The sequence below is a fragment of the Vulpes lagopus genome, chromosome 1 (genome assembly GCF_018345385.1).
Source record: "Vulpes lagopus strain Blue_001 chromosome 1, ASM1834538v1, whole genome shotgun sequence".
NCBI classification, from domain to species: Eukaryota; Metazoa; Chordata; class Mammalia; order Carnivora; family Canidae; genus Vulpes; species Vulpes lagopus.
Window position 1 is genome coordinate 59,468,642 of NC_054824.1, and position 16,285 is coordinate 59,484,926.

The 16,285-nt window shown below is 39.9% G+C and overlaps 1 protein-coding gene across 4 annotated transcripts in view; it reads left to right on the forward strand.

The window, feature by feature from the left end:
• Nucleotides 1-1,749: 1,749 nt before the first annotated feature.
• The window catches only part of SUPT3H (SPT3 homolog, SAGA and STAGA complex component), a 508,532-nt gene continuing 493,996 nt past the window's right edge, over nucleotides 1,750-16,285 (forward strand). The window contains exons 1-2 of one of the 4 annotated variants that reach the window (XM_041750782.1): nucleotides 1,750-1,990; nucleotides 15,410-15,510. In XM_041750782.1, coding sequence (XP_041606716.1) covers nucleotides 15,410-15,510 — 101 coding nt within the window. In that variant the 5' untranslated portion in view covers nucleotides 1,750-1,990. Of the gene's footprint in view, nucleotides 1,991-2,078; nucleotides 2,759-15,409; nucleotides 15,511-16,285 lie in introns of those variants that run through there. The other 3 variants (XM_041750768.1, XM_041750773.1, XM_041750791.1) reach the window with 3 other exon arrangements.

Sequence of the window (16,285 nt, forward strand, 5' to 3'; positions counted from 1 at the left end):
TCCTAAATAAATTTATTATCTTGGAACTTTATTTGGCAAATAGTAAAGTGTTGGGGGTATTAAAAAGAACTACACACAAAACTAACAGTAGACTCAACTATGACCCAGAGGAAATAATGAAATAAGTTGCTATTTTTAAAAATGTAAGCAATTAGGGCAGCCCGGGTGGCTCAGCGTTTAGTGCCTGCCTTCGACCCAGGGCACGGTCCTGGAGACCGGGGATCAAGTCCCACGTTGGGCTCCCTGCATGGAACCTGCTTCCCCCTCTGCCTGTGTCTCTGCCTCTCTCTCTCGCTCTGTGTCTCTCATGAACAAATAAATTTAAAAAAATATTTAAAAAAAGAATAAATAAATAAAATAAAAAAAGTAAGCAACTAGAAAGAAAAGATGGTCAGAACAGAGATATTCATAAGCGAGAAAGTAACTGGAGCAATAATGCCTTGAAAGACTTGATGAGGATTAGTAGTTGAATTTCTGTGAAGCACTTTATATTTGACGTCCCAGGATTCGACTTAAGCATGGATGCTAACTCGGTTTTCTTCCCTAAACAGCTGAAAATAATGTTAAAAATAAGACTTCCTGTACTGAAGTAATTGACCGTTGTATTAAAGAGCTCCATCGGCGTCACTCAAATGGAGAGCACAGGACAGGCGGTTCCAAAGTGGACGTGCAAGATTTAAAAATGAGGAACAGGGGATCCCTGGGTGGCGCAGCGGTTTGGCGCCTGCCTTTGGCCCAGGGCGCGATCCTGGAGACCCGGGATCGAGTCCCACGTCGGGCTCCCGGTGCACAGAGCCTGCTTCCTCCTCTGCCTATGTCTCTGCCTCTCTCTCTCTCTCTCTGTGTGTGTGACTATCATAAATAAAAAAAAAAAAAAAAAAAAATGAGGAACAGGCCAAAATCCCAAGGAAAAATAATAAAATAGGATCATCCCAAAACAACAACAAACCACCCCCTGATAAAGAAAGAAGATTTCAAAGATAAAAACGTGGTGGTTAGGGGATCCCTGGGTGGCTCAGCGGTTTAGCACCTGCCCTTGGCCCGGGGTGTGATCCTGGAGACCCAGGATCGAGTCCCGCGTCGGGCTCCCGGTGCATGGAGCCTGCTTCTCCCTCTGCCTGTGTCTCTGCCTCTCTCTCTCTATCATAAGTAAATAAATCTTTAAAACAAGGAAAAGTGGTGGTTAGACGCCCGAACCCGGTACCACGAGCCTGGCGGCCGGAGCGAGGTATTCCCTGGGGGCCACCAGCACGTGCCAGCGCCTCTCCGGGGATCCTGCGGCAGAGGCAGCGTGGGGAGCGGGCTCTGCGGGGCCTGCGGAACACCCGGGCAGCGCGGCCCTCGGGGGAGCCCCTGCGGAAAGCACACTCCGGGGAAGACCCCAGTTCACCCCCACTCCTAGGCAGAAGCTCACACCCGCCAATCTCTGCCCTGAAGCTGAAAGCAAACTTCCAGCGGACGTCACTCAACCGCTCGAAAATCCGAGCCTGCTCAGCTCCGTTCTTAAACGACCGCCGGGGCCTCGAGCCGCCTCCGACGCTTCCCCCGGCAGGCCCCGCTCGGCCGCCCGCCGCCGGGATGCCCGGCCCGCCGCACCGGAAGCGGCCGCGGCTGCGCCCCACGACGCCCCGCCCCCAGCGAGTGTGGCGGAAGTGCCTCGCTCGGGGAAGGAGACCACGGCCGCCTGGCCGAGCGCGCATGCGCTAGCGCCGCGCCCGCGCAGCTGGCGGTGGGGGCGTCTGCCGCGCTCGCTCCTCGTGTCCGCAGCCCCCGCCCCCGCCCCGCGGAGAGTCGGGCTCACGCCATCTTGTGCCCCCTCCCCCCCAAAACCCCTGCCCGGGGCTGAGCCACTTTCTGCTTTTCGACACTCTCAGCCCTCCACCCCGCCCCCTTTCGTAGCGTGTCCCGGGCGCCGCCGCAGAAACCGCAGCATCTCTCCCCACACTGTCCACGCGGGACGCGCAGCCGTGCCTACAGTGTTAGAGCGGAGGTTGTAGGGGCGCGGGGGGGGGGGAGGGGGCGGGGCGGGGCGGGCGGGGAGAGGTCTGCCCACCCGGAGGGACGGCGCGCGGCAGCCCCGCGTCTGGGGGCCCCGCCCCGCCCCGGCCCGGCCCGGCCCGGCCCCGGCCCCGGGGCGGCTGCGGGGAGGAAGGGGCGTTCTGGGGACCCGGCGCAGGGAGACGCTGCCCGGCTGGGCCCGGTCCTCCCGCCGGCGGGGAGCAGCCTCTGGACTCCTCCCCGTGGGCGGGCGGGCGCGGGGCGCGGGGCGCCGGCTGGGCTGCGTTAGGGACCTTCCGCGCCGCTCCAGCTCGCGTGTTGCCGGGTGGACGCCTGGGGAAGGACGCTCCTCACGGGCAGCGGGGAGGGAGCGTTAGGGAGCAAGGGGGTAGCGTCCCGGGAAGCGGGAAGCTCCGCTCGGGGCCCTGCAGGCTGTGCCCCCACCTGTGCCCCCCGCGGAAGCTCTTGAGCTCGCATCTGGCCGAGGGTCCGCTCTGCGCACCGGGTGGTAACAGCCGGTTCTGGACCGTCGGCCTTCTTGGGGGGAACAGCACCAGGCACTGACCCGATGTTAACTGCCATGGATTACAGTCTCCCATGTTTTAAGACCTGCCGAATGACTGTTTTCTGGATTAGAAATCAATACGCTTGAAGGGTTGATGAGCCGGGGTTAGACTTCTAGGAAGAGCGAACACCTGACGCTCAGAGAGGACCCTAACGTGCATCGGGACTGTGCACGTGGATACGTTAGCGTCACTCGGTGAGGCTGCTACGCAACACGCTTGAAACTGTTCGGTTTGAAGGAAGTTAGTATGTTTATCGGGAGGACAGGACCTGAGGTCTTAGTATATGTCAGGAGTTAGAACTTTGGAAACGGAATTGAGTTAGCTGTGCAGAGATGTACTTGAAGAGCAAACCGAGGACGGAGCTCCTGGAATTTCTGGTGGATGTTTCAGAGACTGGGTTTGATTGGATAGGACGAACACGTTTTTTGATGGGGCTTTGCAAAAGGAGATGCACTTCATTGTACTTCATTATTGCAGACTTATTTCTGGGAATCTTGAAGCAGAGATCTAGAGCAGCCTAAGTTGGGAGCACCCTAAGTCTAGAGCAGCAGTGTCCAATATTGTAGAACTTTATGCCATTGGGAAATATTCTGTAGACTGTGCTGTGCTAAGACGGTATCCACTAGCCTCAGGTGGCTCTCGAGCACTTGGATAGTGACTAGTAGTGCATTGAGGAACTTAATTTTAAAATTTAGTTTCAATTAATTTAAATATAAATAACCACGAGTGGCTGGTCCTTGTTGGACAATATAAGCTTAGAATTTAAATTTAAACTTTGAGACCCCTTCTGATTCTTGACTTGGTCGAGTTGTAAGTCAAAGAAGCCAAGTCTTGGAATGTTTGTTGCCATAGGGAATCCTAATTATATTCAAATAATGCCTTTTGATCAAATATTATAGTTAAAGGCATGGGTCTGTTAGTACTTATTTACAGCTTGACAAATTAAAGTAAATCATTCTTTTGACTCCTTAGGTGGTTCAGCTAATGCCGCATTCATCTGGAGAGCCATAGCAATACTAACCGACATTTCTTTTAATCATTATTGTACCAAATTGTGACCATGGATTTTCACTATCTTTTATCATTTTGGTTAGGTTTAATGAAAACTTTTCACCTTTTATTCAATTTTTTTTCCATTTGAAAGATGGGTTTTTAAAAAAATAACTTTTGTATGATAAAGCAAATTGATAGTCTGTAGTAGTAGCCTAATAATTGGGCCATTTTATTTTTTTTGCTAAAGATTTTATTTGAGAGGGCTCAAAGTGGGGGGAGGGAATTGAGGGAGGGGAGAAAGCAGACTCCTGGCTGAGCAGGGACCCGGACTCCACTCAGAGCTTGATCCCAGGACCCTGAGATGAGGACCTGAGTGGAAGGCAGGTGCTTAATGGACTGAACCATCCAGGTGCCCCAGCATTGGGCCTTTTTAGAAATAATTTTGTGGTCATTGGTATTCAAAACTTTTGAAGAGATAACTCTGAAACTTGGTGGTATTTGTAAGATTTCTTTCTTTGAGGGCAGCCCGGGTGGCTCAGCGGTTTAGCGCTGCCTTCAGCCCAGGGCGTGATCCTGGAGACCCGGGATCGAGTCAGTCCCACATCAGGCTCCCTGCACAGAGCCTGCTTCCCCCTCTGCCTGTGTCCCTCTCTCTCTCTCTCTCTCTCTCTCTCTCTCTGTGTCTCTCATGAATAAATAAAATCTTAAAAAAAAAAAAAGAAATATGTAGGCTGTTTTCTTTTTCTTTTTAAAGCAAATATCTGTACAGTTCAGTTTCAGAATAAAACTTTAAAAAATACATTTTTAAATAGATAGCACCCTTAACTCTGGCCTGGTGCCTGTAAAATGGTGTCCTTGATCACAAGGCTAAAGATAGTCATTAGATCTGAGCCAAAAACTTAAAGCTCATGGATTAAGCATGTACAGAGAATAGCCTATATCATACAAATCAGGATGGGTTGCTCTTATATAGGGTGATTGTATATCCCACCTTCCCTGCGACAGTCATTATTTAGACCCCGTTTTTCCTGGTATAATTATTAATAGAGCCCCTTTCATATAAAAAAAGTCCCAGTTGGTACCACATATGATCACCCTACTTTTATTCTTGTTGAAATTTGTAATATGTAATTTTAGGAGGATTAACCATATTGCAGTCTCACAAATGTACTAAAGTATTGAGAGAATTATTGCTTATGTGCTCAAGTAATAGATAAGAAATCTAGAATAAGGCCAGCAAGTGACCTGTCCATTTAAGCTGCTGGTAATTAAACATTTTTGCTTTTCTCCTTATGTTAGATGGAAATCTTGGGCAGCTTGAATTTTGGTTTTCTCTACATAAATGATCTTTGGTGTAGGAGAATCAAAGTTAGGCCATGTCAATCAAATCAGGAGACACTATTCTTGTTGAAAATAACCCCCATTTTATTTTATGGTGAAGTTGAACAGTGAAGTTGGTCAAGAAGGATTTTGCTTATAGTTCACTTATATACTTAGCCAAATGCATTATTGTATTAATTTATACTGTGATTGGTAAAATGTTTTATTGAGACTCACACTTGGTTTGAGTCCGTACTCTGCTGAGGATTAAATGAGGTAATCCATGTGATATGTTGGGTACAGCAAAGCACATAAGAATTAAGTGCTCAGTAAATATTAGCTGTTTTAGCCTTAAGTTTATTGAACAATATACCTGGGAGAGCTATTGATGTTCTGAGATACATTGTGGATAGATGCAAAGAAGTACTTAAAACTAATTCTGAAAACATAAATTTAGCCCTTTTCTACCATATTCTCTCTTTGTGACTGCAGTTCAGGTATTTAACTTCTCTGATCCTCATTTTCCTCATCTGTAAAGTAGAATTAGTATCTCAACTCATCCCAGCCTTCTCACAGGATTGTTGAAGACTTCAGAGGAGAATTACACAATTGTCTTGCTTTACAAACATTTTATTTTTTAATTGGTTTTGTCCCAATTTTGTCAACCTACTACCTCTAGTAAAGATTGACCTTAATCTGCAGAAATTGTTGTATATTTTTATTTGTAAAACAGCATAGAGTATATTGGGCACTGCCCGAGTTTGCTCTCTTTAACAGTACTGTGAATGATGGTAATGGTGCTTGACTGATCTGGTTGCAATATATTTTCTTCTCTCTCTTTTTTTTCTTCTTCAAGATTTATTTATTTTAGAGGGGGGTGCAGAGGGAGAGCGAGAACCCCAAGCAGACTCCATGCTGATCATGGAGCCTGACGTGGGGCTTGATCCTAGGACCCTGAGATCATGACCTGAGCCAAAACCAATGCTTAACTGCCTGGGCCACCTAGGTGCCTGTGATATATTTTCTACATAGAACAACTACATACTGCTGCTAAGGGAGACCCAACATTTTCATGGGCATTTGATGTGTTCCATCTAGTTCCATGTGCTAAATGTTATATATCATTTATTTATCCAGACATGTCATTCCCACTTAATAGGTGGTACTGATAAGACTCTTACTTTTTGGAATAGATCTGTCAGGATTTTTGCATTATACTACTACCTCTGATAATATATGGCTGATAGTGGATATTGAAGGTTAAATAAAATAATGAATGTGAGAATAGCATGCTGTCTGGCATAGGATATGTAGTAGTTGCTGGAAGAAATGGTTGTTCATTGAATTCATAGGGCAGTAAATTGAAATAATTTGTGCTAGAGTACTTTATAAATGCAAAATAATATGCAAATACAAATTCAAATCTTGAAGTATATTCTTGCTATTTTAAATGCTGTAGGGGTTTTATGACTGAAGATTGTATAATTCACTTCATGTTATTTGTTTCTGGATCTTTAAAGAACTACTCATAATTATAACATTCCTTCTCTGAGAGTATATATGTTTAATGATAGTACTTTATGACAAGCTTTTAAGAAACTATAGTTTTGCTTGGATTCTTTCTTTTCTTCTTCATCATCATCATTATCATCATCATGAACCGAGTGCTTTCTATGTATTAGGCACTGTCCTGAGTGCTTTATATATACATTACTTTGTGTAATCCACGAGAGGAGTACTTTTAGCCTGTATTCTAAAGATGAGGGAACTGAGGCAAGGAGGTGATGTGACTTGCCCAAGGTCACATGGTAAGTGTTTCGAGCCTGTATTTGAACTCCAGAGCCCAGCTGTTTACTGCTAAACTGTGAGTCGGCAATAGGCAGATACTTCACAACAAAGTTCCTATGACAAACACATTGTGGAGGTCTTATGAGTTAATTATGATCAACTTTTATTTGTATGTTCCTTGTGGGATAGTAGAAAGAACTCTGGACCAGAAGTCAGGGGACTTCAGTTTTAATCCCAGCTGTATCACTAAATAGTGATGTGTCCTTGGGCAGTTCAAGAAACCCCTCTGGACTTCAGTTTCCTTACCTGAAAAATGAGGGATTTGGATGAAATTAGTTTTTTTCAAACTGTAGTTCTGCACCTCAGATGTCTTTGGTTCTCCTCCCACCAGTTTGTATAGTTAGAGTTTGGTCTGTTATAATTGTTTATCTATCTGCTTGAGATTTACTTTTAAGCACAGAATTCCTGAACTTTTGGTCATCAGTGTCTGAGTTAATTTTGTTACAAGTCCCCCGATTGCTTACTATGTGCACACTTCCCAGTAATTTCATGTTATTTTAGAGTGTTAAAGGAGATAGGTATCGTTTACAAATGAAAAAAACCAAGGCACTAAAATGGGAGAAGGTTAGTAAATTTTTGTTAAGATATATATGTACATGGACAGAATATTTCAGGTTATTAGCTACCTGGGATCAAAGCCTGACTTTTGTTAGACTTGTGACCTTTACCCAGTTTTTACTCTTTGCTTCCTCATTGGTAGGGGGATAATACTTGCCTTGTAGGGTGAGTGTGAACAGATGTGGACTAATGCAGGTGAAAAACCCTGTGGAAACTCTGAAATGCTTATACAAATTCATCAATTTTTTACATGCCTACAGCAAATCTTTTTTATTTTTAATCACATTAACTGTGTTTTTAACTGCATCAGATAGTTTATTGACTTGCTTATATTTAAAATAAACTCCTCATGATGTGAAATATTTCTAGGACGTGAATTCAGAGTAGGAGAGAATCTTGATGTTGAAGAGAGCTCCGCTTTGACATCCTTGTCAAATACACTTACTACAAAAAGTCTGACTAACAAATTTTGCATTTATCTGAAAAGTTAGCCATTAAGTCACTCAATTATATGATATTTTATGTAAAACCAGCAGTGTTTTAATATGAGAAAAGTAAGCTTGCCATTTTGTCAGGGTTTGAATGCTACGTATTTTAGGACAATCTGGTAGGCACATTTGTAGTGTTCTTCAATAACTATTTTTGCGAAGAATAAAAAATTTCTGTGAAACTAAGTATTTCCCTAAGAGAGTACTGGATATGAAAGCACTTGGAATGGAAACCTATATTAATATGAGACTACAGAAGGAAAATATAATAATACAAATTCATAGGTCTCTGAGCAGTCTGTCACTGAGCTCCTATGTCTGTAGGTAAAAAAAAAAAAAGTAATTGCTCATGCAGCCAACTAGGATATGTAAATGCACAGTTTCTATCTGCCTATTGGGAATTTTCATGGTTTACAGATGTTTTGATGTTCTTTTCAATTCTGGTATATTTTTTGAATGCCTGATATGTGGTAGCCGCTGTCTTCTTTTAACACCCCTCTGAGAGAGAGGCAGAAATTATTCTTGACATATGGAGAAACTGAACTTGAGAGATTAGTTGGTTCTTATTTTAACATTCTATGGTATTGATTAATTATCCTTAGCACAACCCTGTGACCATGACTTATTTCAGTTTTCTGTCTTAGAACATCTGTCACAAAACTTCTACAGGATTTTAATTCTACTTAAATGTCTAATAGTTGCCTGAGGCTTAATATGGCTCAAACTGAACTCCTGGTTTGTTTGTTTTTTCCTTTTCAGTTTTCCTGATCTTAGTAAATGGCACACCATTCAACCTGTTGCTCAGGCCCCAATCTTCAGAGTCATCCTTGACTGCTTTTCTTTCATACCGTATGTTTAATCCATCAGCAGGCAGCTCTGTCTTCAAAATATATTATGGAAGTCTCGCCACTTCTAGTATAATGTCACAGGAGCAAGAGTTCTCTTTTAAAACCTAAAATATTTCAGGGGTACCTGGATGGCTTAGTTGGTTCAGCCTCCAACTCTTGATTTTGACTCAGGTCATGATGTCAGGGTTATGTGATTGAGCCCCTCATTGTGCTCTGCACTCAGCCAAGTCTGCTTGGGATTCTCTCTCTCCCTCTGCCTGTCACCCCCCTGCTTTGTGCCCCCATGCTTGTATGTGAGTGCACACATGTTCTTCTTTTTCTCTTGGAAATAAATGAATAAATCTTAAAAAAAAAACAACCCTAAAATATTTCAAGTCTCTTCTCTTTTCACACTTCTCATCGCTTCACATTGTATTCAACTAAAATTTAACCTTTATGACTGAGGGGGTTTCATATCATTTGTCCTCTTGCTAACTTTCAGACCTTATTTTCTACTGCTTACCCTCCTTTCCCCCTTCATTTGAGCCCCAGGACCTTGGTATTTTGCTATTCTTTTTGCCTGGAAGTTCTTCAGAGCTCCTTCCTGGGCTCCATTCAGATCTTCTATGAAATGTCACCTCCTGGTTGAAAACAGCTTATATAATTTGTTTTCATAGCATTTGTCACTACCTGACATATTTATATGCTTGTCTCCTGCATTATAGCTTCTTTTTGTCTAGCTCAGTCATGATCGTATCCTGAGCTCTTACAACAGTGGTAGAGGGGAGTGGAGGCAGTTAGTAAATGAAGGCTTTTCATTTCTCTGGGAAGGAGGAGGTACAGGTGCAGTCATCTGCCAATAGTTGGGGAAATTTATTAATAAACTAATGTGTGTGCATTGAAGTAGTTAATGTTAAATGAAAGAATTAGTAAATGAAAACATTAGGTGACAGGGAAAGGAGAATTCCAGATGATCATGAGTCTGGGAAGTCTTGAAAATATGGAGTTTAGGCTGAGCTTTTATAGGCAGCTAGGATTTGGAGAGGAAACAAAAAGTATTGTAGGTAGGAAGAACTGTAGATTCTAATGGTTCAGAAGAACTTAGGATGGTTTGGGAGATACTAGATATTTGCTTTGACTGCTATAGGAAAGGAGGCTGCAGAGGTCCTGTGGGCCTGATTTTAGACAAGTTTTGTCCTCCAGGTGAAGTAGACATGTTGGATGCTTTGAGTAGAGGAGTAACAAATATTTAGAACGAGATAGTATGCAGAATTAATTAGTAAGGTGGGAGATGGTTTAAAAGGTACTGTAGTAAGAGTATTAGGTGAGATTGGTGAGGAAGAGATCACATTAGAATTGCTTTATTAAAGGAAGTTATACCAGGAGCAGATTGCATAAATGTAGGCAGGAGAGGAGCTGGCAAATCAAAAATTGCCTTGGATTTTTTTGAACTTCTGTGACTCAAGGGTAGTGTTGCTCTTCTAGAGCTGGGAATGTTTGACAGGAAAGCAGGTTTGGTTGGGGAAAATACACCAGGAAATAGTATAATACAGAGGAGAGTTTTTCTGTCTATGAATATGAAGTCTTTGATAATTATATTAAAATCCCAGTTCTCTATTTACAGCATAGCTAATTGTCATTTTGATCATTGGGTGAATAGTGGTAGCTTCTTACACTAATTAGAATCAAACTGATTTTGGTTAGGAAGTACTTATTCCTGTTCCAATAGTTTTTAAGAAAAATAATTGCTCAGTGAATGGTAAGGAAAAATATTTACTATCATACTGTTTTTTTATGGTGCTTCATAATTATGGTGCACTTTGATTCTGCAGTAATCCAGTGACATGGTTAGTTTGGATGTGCTATTCACTTATCTCTTTTTTTTTTGTTGTTGTTGTTTAATGCAGTGAAGTATGCTTTATTTTCAGATTGTAACAAGTGTTAAATCTCAGGACAGTTTTCCCATAGTTGTTTGGGTCTTAGCTCCTCCTCTTGTGTCATACTGTCTTGTGCATTATCTTGAAACTCATTTCATTGAATATATCTGTTAACTTCAGTAGGCTGTAAGCTACTAAATGGCAGAGGTAGAGATACATCTTTCTTATCTTTGTATTCTTTGTTACACCATTCAGTAATTCGATCATTCATGAAACATTTACAGAGCATCAGCAGTGGTAGGCAATATACAAAGTATTAAAATTACAGAAAAAAAAAAGTGTCCTGTCATTAAGCAGTTAGCAGTTCAATGACAAGGAAATAGTTAAACCGTAGTGTGAGAAGTACTATGATTGATGCATCTTATTTCGGGCTCTGAACTTATTTGATATGTGGTAAGTGAATACAAATGATTTTTAGTTACGAAAATACAATTAGTTTCAGAAAAATTGCAATTGATTTCAAAACAGTTATAAGTTATATGTGAATCATCTGTTCTTTGGGGTTGTTCATGGAATGTTGCTTGTCTTTTAGCACGTAATTGTGTTTGAGCTTTATATCTTCTGAAGTTCACTTGAAACAGGGCATATATAAATACGTTGCAATTGCCATTGTGTTATCCCAAATAGTAGGTCTAGAAGTTTTGACATTTTTACACTTATATATTTTTTTTATTTTTTACCTTCTCAGTGATCGAATGATTATTTGGTAGTATTTTTCACAGCAGGAGAAATTTACATCATGGTGTAACTTGAGTTGTTTTTTTTAGACAACAAAACCAGAATGCAGTGTAAAATAGTGTTGGTTTAACCATAATTGCTTCCTGCCTTTGGAGTTCTATGAAAATGAGAATGTTCTGAATGTAACAGTTTTCTATTAATTTATATTATGTGGGATGTACAGGTTATGAATGACTGAAATTGGAACTGTGTATGCTCAGCATCAGTACATAGGTCTGCTGAATTAACTTTCCTCAGCAGTGATGTAATAGAAGAAATGCTAGAACATTCCACTGTCTTTTAATAAATAGGGAGACTGATGGATTTCACAATCCAGATATTTATGTTGTTTTGATGGTGCTTTAACTAGTAATAAAGTTTTCAACTCTTTGTGGTATTTTAAGCCAAAGATGTTTTATGGTATTTCTTCTTTGGTCATTTAGCACCAGAAATATGAGCTATTATTAGAAGCCCAGTGGCATGTTTATTATATTTTGTTTAATTCACATTTGTAATGTATAACTTTACTACAATTAAAAAAATTTTTTATTGTATTTTCTGAGGGAAAGGGTATATCTTTACATTCCATTGTTTTAAAATTAAAGATGTCAATTTTTCTATTCTGCAACAGGATTTTTACAGGTGTGACATAGTATTGGCTATTGACTTAATGATCAGGTTTAAATATAAGTATTAATCAGAGATGAACTTACTGCTTGGGTTCACGTTTAAACTGTGGCATGTTGAAATAATCTAGGTCTCCCTCTGCACATCTGAATTCATTTTGTAAAATATGGCAAACAGCTGCATTTGAATTGAAAGCTAAAACAACTGCAGGACATTATTAACCCATTGAGAAGATTACAGTAGGTTTTCAGTTCCATGTTAACTGTATTTATTAGAGAAAATTGACTTGAGTGCTTCTGCTTTTAACTGACTTTTTTTTATGTCTAGGAGAAAGGAAATAAAGTATTGGGATGATAGGACTTTGATGTGTAAAGAAGTTATGTCTAAAGAAGTTAATTATCTAAATCAAACAAAATGCGGGTATGGGAAATAATTATTTTAAAGATTCTAATACGCTATCAGTTCATCATGTCAGAAAAATGTTATTCACCTGTTTGATTTAAAAATTAAATAACTTGACCGTCAAAGGATGATCGTGGTTATAATAAACTAAGATTGGGACCTTTTACCTCTTACCAAAAAATACTCTTGATGTGAAACATTTCGCAGTAGGGGGACAACTGAAGAGAGCTGTGGGTTTAGTATGAATTTACTTTCTGGAGTGTCTCTTCTTCAGAGAGTGTTAAAACAGGGTGCCTGGATTTGCAAAATGAAAAAGGGGCAGATTGCTTAAGCAGTGTCACGGGACATTTGGCCACAGGATAACCCCCAGACTGGCATGGCTTCAAATCTAATGTGAGTCGTCTTAAATCATTACTGTTTTTAGAGGCTGAGGTTAACACAGTATCTTTAACATTTTCTCCAGGATATCATATCTGTGCCAGTGTTGTATTGGGATGAGGGAGACAGTTTCTGAGGTCCTTGAGAGAGCCAGGTTCTTTCTGTATCACTGTCCTGATTTTGTAGGGCTATTTCTAGAAGTCATTGAGTTTCTGTCTGTCTTCCCTCAATCTTGGATTTGGTGATGTAATTTTCTTTTTTTTTGAACCTGAGTTCTAATGGTGATGCTTCTTTTCCTGTGTTATTTGTAGATAAAATACTTTAAAAGTCTTTGTGGGAAAAAAAAAATTTAAGCTTTAAAAAAGTTGATGGGGGGATCCCTGGGTGGCTCAGCAGTTTGGCACCTGCCTTTGGCCCAGGGCGCGATCCTGGAGCCCCGGGATCGAGTCCCGTGTCGGGCTCCCGGCATGGAGCCTGCTTTTCCCTCCCTCTGCCTCTCTCTCTCTCTCTATCATAAATAAATCTTAAAAAAAAAAAGTTGACTTTCCATAGCATTCGCTTCTTGATGTGTTTTAGAATTTTTGCTTTTAGCCTCAATTTGAGTAAAAGTTTTTTTCCTTCTTTTTCTCTACTCTTACATTTGGCTTGGCCCTTAGGGCCCTCACTCTAGACCAGGGCTTACGTTTGCAGATAGTTGGCCTTGCCACAGAAAGGTATTGGGATATTCCAGATCTACCCAGCCATCTAGTGTGCTGCTCATCTCAGGTCTCTATCCTATTGCCTTCTCAAAAGCTTTGTATATGGCCTATCTCAGGCAGTGTTTTATAGTAGCTTCCTCCCCAACCCCCCAGTTGTCTTTCATGGAGCTGTCCTTCTATCTCAGTGCTTGGTGAATAACTCTGGTTCAGGTTTCCTGTATCAATTTTAGCCCCCATTGCCCACAGCTGTCAGGTTAGAGGATGTATTAAGAAGATAAATTTCACAGCAAGGTGAAGAATGAGCTGAGATAGAAAGAAAGTAGCTATAAATAGTGCTTATAGAGAGAGCCATAAAGTAGAACAAGAGGAGGAGGATGTAAGAACATGAGGGACAATTTATTTGGTTTCTTACAAATTATAGGGTGCAGAAGGAGTCAAAGACAGTGACAGATTTTGAGTTAGGATGACTACTAGCAGTAGTGATGTCAGTACTGAGAAGTATTTTATAAGGGAACTAAGTACTTAATGTTTGTTGAATTGCATATAAGTCTTTTAGTGAAAATATTCAAATTTCTTGAACTTAAGGTAATGAAAAAAGAGTAACCTAAATTTGTCATCTAAAAACTTTTAGCTGATTTATTAAGATTCTTAAGGTCTTTCTGTGTACAGTAATAATAGTTATTAACATTGTGTGCTCACTGTTTGCTAAGAGCCATTCTGAATGCTTTGTGCATATTAGTTCATTAAATCCTCACAACAGCCCTAAGAGTGGGGAATTATCATTCTCACTTTAAAGTTGAAGGAACTGAAACACAAAGAAGTTAAATGATTTGCCCCGAAGTCCTAGTAAAGTAGCAGAAATGGGATTTGAACCTGGGCAGTCTGACTTCTCCTAGTTTGCTACAGATCATTTAAAGATTGCAGTACTGCTTTATTTTATGATATATTTGAATCTACAGATCATTTTTAGTTTAAGGAAAATTATATTGCAAAATTTATATGGACATGAAATAATAGCTAACATTTATTGAGCACTTACTGAGTCATAGTTGAGGCTTTTATACTTCCATTATTTTAATGTTATTTTCACTAATTCTTGTTTATGGGACTGCCACATGCATTAAATAAAATAGCATATATTAGGATTGGCATCTACTTTCCCCCTTATGCATCAACTTAATTTTATTGGGGAAAAAAAGTCACTTTTTAAATTGAAGATTTACTTAACCAAAAGATTATAAAATATCATAGTGCTTGCTTCTGATCTACTGATTGACTTTATTTTTATTATTTATATTTTAGGCTTTGGTTCAGATGGGAATCAGATTATGCAGTGGTTTTCTAATTTTGTATTTTACAGCTGTACCACTCTTTTTTTTATATTAACTCTTACTTGGAACCCCAATATATGAAACAGAAAAATCGGAGTTGTTCTCTGGTTCTGGATAGAACTAGGAGAGTGTGCTTTGGGACCTTTGGGAGCTCCTTGAAATATTGCCTATGAACCTTAGTGCTCTCTGGAACACATTTTGAAAACCATGGAGTTCTGTTAAAGTATTTTAATGAGTCTTTTTCTTCCATTATTTATTATGAAATTTGTACTAAAATGTTTATCACTTAAGTAATTTTTTGATACTGTATTTGACTAAGCAGTTTTTTTCTTCGTTATTATTTCATTTTAAAGATTTATTTATTTGAGAGGGAGAGAGAGTGCGTCCCATGGGTGGTGGGAGGGCCAGAGGCAGAGGAAGAGAGAATCCCAAGCTGACTCTGTGCTGAGTGTGGAGCTTTAGGTGGGGCTCAATCCCAGGACCCTGAGATCATTATGTGAGTGGAAACCAAGAGTTGGATGCATAACCAACTGCACCACCCAGGTGCCCTCTTTTTACTATTTCATTTTAATAATATTAAGTGGGAACAAGTCAGATTTATGAACAAATTAGAAATTTAAAATTTTCTATACTTTTTGAAGTAATTTATAATTGCATCCATTTTCCATGCATTTATTTATAGTTAAATGTATTTTGTAAGCTTTATTTCTTTTTTATTTAGATGAATAATACTGCAGCCAGCCCAATGTCTACTGCTACTTCAAGTAGTGGAAGAAGTACAGGGAAGTCCATAAGCTTTGCAGCAGAGTTACAGAGTATGATGTAAGTATGTCTCTGCATCACAGATTACTGTTTTGATTTACGTTGATAAGAGATAATAGAAACAATAAAATTTCTAAAACTTGGAAATGTGGACTTAATCAAGTAAAAATTAAATAGTCTGATAATAGGTTAAATAGCCATATGCAAAAGGAGGAAAATTGGTTAAAAATGCTACAGTGATACTGTATTTGAAAAATAAGTATTGGTTCGTCTTTATAAAAGAATGAACAATCATAGGGATATTTTTGCTCTAGTTAGTATCTGGTCAGATCTGTGTTATGGTTTGTTAATACTGTTTTAGATTTAGAGAATTTTGAAATTGATTATATTCTTGGATATGTTCAGATGTTTTCACAGAGAGGTTCTCAATTTTTCTCAAATACCATAAAAATTCCTTGAGCCTAACTTAGATTACTTTTTAGTTTTGATGATATTTGGAATCACTGCATTACTGAATGTTGAGAAAAAACTTAGAACATTTAAAAAAAAAAACATTGTTTTTGAGAATTTGCATGATGATTTCTTTTCTGAAGCTCAAGCTAAAAAAGCTTGATTTCCGGCTTTTTACATTGACTGACATGGCATACATTGATTTCATAGGAGATAGCATGTTTATCAGAGATGTCTGCTGGCATATATTAGTGTTTCTTTATTATTGGTTCAGGAGACAGTTATCTGCATAAGTGAGACAACATGTTAGAGCTCTTCTCTTCCTATGGATACATTATTCATGACATACTAGGCAATTTGAAAAGAATGTTTCTGTTGACAATTT